This window comes from Euleptes europaea, chromosome 9, assembly GCF_029931775.1.
Source record: "Euleptes europaea isolate rEulEur1 chromosome 9, rEulEur1.hap1, whole genome shotgun sequence".
Taxonomy (NCBI): domain Eukaryota; kingdom Metazoa; phylum Chordata; class Lepidosauria; order Squamata; family Sphaerodactylidae; genus Euleptes; species Euleptes europaea.
The window spans coordinates 18,865,956-18,871,955 of NC_079320.1; the positions used below are offsets into that span (position 1 = coordinate 18,865,956).

The 6,000-nt window shown below is 40.2% G+C and overlaps 1 protein-coding gene across 2 annotated transcripts in view; it reads left to right on the forward strand.

The window, feature by feature from the left end:
• GRID2 (glutamate ionotropic receptor delta type subunit 2) overlaps positions 1 to 1,685 on the forward strand; it is a 984,243-nt gene extending 982,558 nt beyond the window's left edge. Inside the window, exon 16 of one of the 2 annotated variants that reach the window (XM_056855266.1) lies at positions 909 to 1,685. In XM_056855266.1, the coding sequence (XP_056711244.1) occupies positions 909 to 1,331 (423 nt within the window). In that variant the 3' untranslated portion in view covers positions 1,332 to 1,685. The remainder of the gene's footprint in view (positions 1 to 908) is intronic. The other variant, XM_056855267.1, reaches the window with a different exon arrangement.
• The last annotated feature ends 4,315 nt before the right edge of the window (positions 1,686 to 6,000 follow it).

The window sequence follows — 6,000 nt, forward strand, 5'->3', positions numbered from 1 at the left end:
CTGAAAACAGATATTGCCTTTTGTGGAACACTAATGGTGCTTTCACACATGCTGAATAATGCACTTTCAATCCACTTTGCAGCTGGATTTTACTATGTGAAAGGGCAAAATCCACTTGCCAATGGTCGCTAAAGTGCTTTGAAGGTGGACTGAAAGTGCATTATTCAGCATGTGTGAAAGCACCCTAACTGCCACCAATGGGAGTCTCAGGGTGACTGGAAGGGGGGGGGGCTTGCTATAAAAAGTGGCAGCATTATCACATTTGTCTGGTAAACTATCAATAGTCTTTTGAGAGGTGACAGGGAGATAAGAGGTGGCAGAGATGCCTTCACTGTTATTTTATCATACCTGTCCTTCCATGATATGAGACAGCAAAATATACCACATTATAATTGTTGTGTGATCTGCGGACAGAAAACAGCTTTCACAACCCTTCTTCCACCACTATAGTTCATCTTCATTAAGCAAAAGTAATTGTTATCCACATGTCATTGCTCTGAATCATGAGCATCCTAGCCTAATTTCCACTTTCCTTCTAAGCATCTATCTGTACCATCTCTAGCCAAGCGTTTAAGATGCTACATACTGAGATGGATGCTTTAGAAGGGGAAAGGGCGCCTCTGTTCCTTCTAAACCACTCAGTTCCAGCCTGCAGGAAAGAGTTATCACAGATATTTACATCCTACCTTGATGGTTGTAAATTAACTCAATATTTGTATGTTTTCTTCAGACTTTGGCAAATTGTTTGGCAAAGGATAGTTTGGGCCTAGTCTCTGAGCCTAATGACATCTGGCAAGCCTTGTTTTCCTTATCTGAATAAGTCCAAATTATTAAATTTGAGTTGTTTCTCTTCTTCTAACAACAATGAATGAGTGGTCTTTTCCCTCTTTGTTTTTTCCTTCATCCAGGACGACAAAGAAATTGATCTGGAACATCTCCATAGACGCGTGAACAGCCTGTGCACAGACGATGAGAGCCCCCATAAACAGTTTTCCACCTCGTCCATTGACTTGACTCCTCTGGACATTGACACTTTGCCAACACGCCAAGCGCTGGAGCAAATCAGTGACTTCAGGAACACTCATATCACTACTACAACCTTCATACCAGAACAGATCCAGACTCTTAGTCGTACACTTTCAGCTAAAGCTGCTTCTGGATTCTCTTTTGGCAGTGTCCCCGAGCACCGAACTGGCCCTTTTAGGCACAGGGCGCCAAACGGGGGCTTTTTCAGAAGTCCTATCAAAACAATGTCCTCAATTCCATATCAACCAACTCCGACCTTAGGGCTCAACATCGGTAACGATCCGGACCGAGGCACCTCCATATAAAGTTTTAAACAGCGTTTTGTCACTGTTTCTTTTTAGGACTCCCTTTGCGAGGAGCAGCTGTGATATTGTGGGACTAACATGGATGTAACTTTTTAAAAAGAAATCAGGAGTATTTAGTAACAACTCACTATCCTTCCTCTCCCCCTCCTCTTTCTCACTTTCTCTCTGATACTACTTGAGGCCGTGATTTTTCAACCCAGCTTCTCTTGAGTAGTTTCACTGACTGAACTGCTGTGACTCCGGAGTAAGAGTTCTCTAGAATATACTATGCCCCCAACATTGAAGCAAACTCATTATGGTCAGGGGAACTGCTATGAAACAAGTGATATTGGGAATGCAACCTGAGCCACAATTTTTTTTAAAAAAATTATCCTACCATTCAATTAATATTCTGTTAATACACATTTAATATACTTGAAGTATAGCAAATGGACATGGAGTCTGCATAAAAGATATAGAGTTATTTCTCCTTTAAGTCTGATAGAATTGCAATAACTTCAGTCTTTTCTCTTTGTTCTGCTGCATTTCATTCAGTGCTTCACTGCTGTTGTGCGTCCTTTTAACTGTGGACCAAAGGCAAACCTTGCAGTTTTTTTTACAGAAAACAAAAGGAAAGAAAGGAGAAAGAGAAGGGAGAGACCATTCAGGCCACCTAATATGAGAATGCAATTTTTGTAGGATTTCAAGAAGCCATTGCTATGCCAGTAAAGACTACAGTTAGATCTACTTCTGCACTGCAACAGTGCATATGACCTTTATGTGATTGTACAGTGTTTAAAAGGTTTTTTTTTCTTATGTACAGTAAACTGTATCATATGGCAGAAGCCTCTGTTCTGTTAAATAAATTAGTATCTCATACATATATGTATATACATATACATACCTTGGTATATGTATATATATACACATGTATATATCTATAAAATGGCAGCTGATGCTACTGCAATTTGTCTAATAAAGCTTTAGTAAAAACGTGTTGTATACTGGAAAGATGTATGGGGCAGGGGGTCTTTTCTCAAAGAAAAGGCAAGGGCGCTTTAATGTTATTCTGATTTGCATTGTTTGATAGAGCATATTTTATACTTTTTTTATTAGAACATCCAGGGCAATGTAATGTTTGGGCCTAGATGTAACTCATGGGTTTAAGTTTTCGCATTGGCTTTTCAGCAGTGTATAAGGATTAATGTTGATCATTTTATTTTTGAATTGCTTTGGCAAAATGGGTAACACTTTTAGGTAAAAAACCACATCCAGGGACAGCTGATTTTAGCTTTCGAGGGCTTGAAAAAAAACAGGTTCATGGAAGGTTAATAAAACTTTTTTTTTCAAAATCAATACTATCAATTATTGCAAGCGTGGTGTGAGTTGGGGAGGGGGAGAGCTGTTGCAAAATATTGGTGTGGCCTTAATTGCAATCCTATCTTACTCCAAGAATAGAAAAAAGAAGATGAATGGGCTATTGTTTAAATCTTTATTACATATTCAATTATAGATGTATTTTTGACGTGAGTGCCAATTGTATAGAACGATAAACAGTCTACTGATGACAACGAAAACAGTGCCTCCTTTGGCACTCCGGCATTTTTTGAAGCTAACAATCTTACCTGTTTAGAACGTGAAATGAGCTTTCAGTTGTAATCCTTAAAAACTAAAATGCGATTAAGTAGAAAGCAAGCCAACTTATCTTGTGTTTTATTTTTTATTTTTTTAATACTTATTTTAACCTAACTCAATTCTGTGGCTAGGACTTGATTGTAGGAACCAATTAGGTTATCTGCTTTAGGAGAAAATTTCAAGGTATATTCTTCAGATCTATTCTGTTTTGATGCTTAATTCTGTTCTGGGAGAGCATCTTGTACTGTCACTGTTTTTTTGTATGAAATCTTCATAATATTGTCTACTGTGTAAGGCAGAACAATTTTCTTATCATGCAAAAAGGCCATTTTGTTTCCAGGGTACAAGTGTTTAAAAGCATGCACAACTTGTTTCCCCTTGTAACATTCATGAGCTCCTACACAACTGATTTTAAAAATTTAAAAAAAAAAAGACAGAAAGAAATTTCTTTACAGCAAGCTATAGGGATATACCAGATGTTGCGGTGACTTTAGTGATAAACCAATTATTTCAATGTGTTGCCTATTATACTGATATACAAAACACATTTCGGAGGCCTCAGTTACAAGTGGCAGAGCTTTCTGTGTATAATTTGTCTAAATAATTTGTCTAATAAAATTGTTTTCTAAACTTGCCTCTCTGCCTATTTAGACTATCGCAAATGTATACAAGATGTCATGACTGCCAAAGCACAGCTCTCTGAGATTCTAATGCACATTCACCAGGCGCCAACTAAAGGCAAAACTTGATGTTATCTTGCCACGTGTATGGCCTCACCCATACATTTTGCAAAATAGTAAAACAGAGAGACAGAAATACTGGCAAAGGCAGATCAACAGGAAGCCACGAAGAGCATAATTCGTCTAGTACCTCCCATTTCTCCCCTAAAAATGCCCCTTACCTGAAGCCATTTTTACCCATTCAGGCTCAGTTTTGGTTTTAGGGGTAGGGGGAATAAAACATTTAAAAACTGAACAATAAGGAGCTGTTTGAATCAGAGAATCATCTAGTGGGGGAAGAGTTAAGCACCCCACTTCCACATGCTGGTTCTCCACCGCAAATTCACCTCTGACAGACTAGCAATATTTTTATTCCTTTTTAATAATTATATAACCACCTAGCCCTGACCTGGATAGGCCAGGATAGCCTGATCTTGTCATAAGAACATAAGAAAAGTGATGTTGGATCAGAGCAAGGCCCCTCAAGTCCAGCAATCTGTTCACACATTGGCCAACCAGGTGACTCAAGGAAGCCCACAAACAAGACAACTGCAGCAGCATTATCCTGTCTATGTTCCACAGCACCTAATATATTAATCATGCTCCTCTGATCCTGGAGAGAATAGGTATGCATCATGACTAGTATCCATTTTTACTAGCAGCCATAAATAGCCCTCTCCTCCATGAATATGTCCACTCCCCTCTTAAAGCCTTCCAAGTTGGCAGCCATCACCACATCCTGGGGCAGGGAGTTCCACAATTTATCTGTGCGTGTGAAGAAATACTTCCTTTTATCAGTTTTTAATCTCTCACCCTCAAACTTCAGCAGATGACCCCGTTCTAGTATTATGAGAGAGGGAGAAAAGCTTCTCCCTGTCCACTCTCTCAATACCATGCATAATTTTACAGACCTCTGTCATGTCTCCACTTAACCACCTTCTTTCCAAGCTAAACAGCCCTAATTGTCAGATCTCAGCAGCTAAGAAGGATCAGCCCTGGTCAGTATTTGGATGGGAGATCACCAGGGAATACCAGGGTCATTGTGCAGAGGCAGGCAATGGCAAACCAACTCTGAACGTCTCTTGCCTCGAAAACCCTATGGAGTCACTAAGGTCTTTTATGCATGGCTGTTTCACTTGCTGTCACCCCTCTGGCGACTTTGGGGTGTTGTGTTGATTAGGCATGTCGTTCCCAACCATCTGAGGTCACCTCACTCTCCCCCTGCCTTCCCCGCGTTTTGCCCACGTTTTCAAATTCAAGATAAAATAGGTCCCTGAAAATGTGGGCAAAACGTGGGGAAAGGCAGGGGGAGAGCAAAGCGACATCTGACGGCCAGAAACGGCATGCATAGTAAAAAAAAAAAAAAAAAAAAAGACCTGAAGTCGTTGGAGGGGTTATGGCAAGGGAAACAGCCATGCATAAAAGACCTATAAGTCAGCTGCAACTTGATGGCAACTTGACAGCAAAATAATAATAATAATACCTTTCTCCTGAGCATCTGAAGACCCACGGCAGGTATAAGGGAAACATGGGATTGGAAACTTCAGTTTGGATTACTATGACATTGTTACCCAAAGAGGATGATTTCTTCCACAATGGCCTCTGGTTCCTCTGATGCTAGCACTTCTGTATGCATAAGGGCTCCTTGCAAAACACTGATCTTGCTAGTGGCAGTGGAAGTGAGTGCCACAGCAGAGGAAAGCCTCCATAGCAGCCAGAAAGAAATCCAAGGCGCACGGGGTCACAGGATCCAAACGTTTAACTTCATTAGTACTGCCTAGATTATCTTAAATACAAGGGACCACATTTCTGCGCACCTTCCTAGTGTGCACATGTTGCATTCCTTGTTCAGGAATCCTTAACACGAACTCCCTGCACAACCACAGAGATGAGAATTATTGCTCTATTCTAATAACACTTTTCTGTCTACTGCAAGAGGACCAAAATGAACAAGTGCTCTGCAAGAATTCCCATTTATTTCAGTGATACTTCTGCAGGAGAAAGCCCCTCCAAAGACACTGGCAACATGCAGAGAATGAATCCGATGAATGCTTAATATGATTAAGTAAAAAGCAAGCCAACTTACTCTCTTGTTCTCTAAGTATGCACTTGTTTAAAATCATTCCCTTGCTTTTATTAATAGTGATATATTTTCAAAAAGTCAATGCCCTGAGCTACCAGCTGGATGTCATTCCTATAGAAACACATATGGCAAGCTGAAATCATGAGAAGACCCACAAATAGTCATTCCAAACCAGTAAACTAGTGTATGTCCTGACTCGTATAGCCCAGGCTAGCCTGATCCCAACAGATCTTGGCTGCTAAGCAGGGTCTAT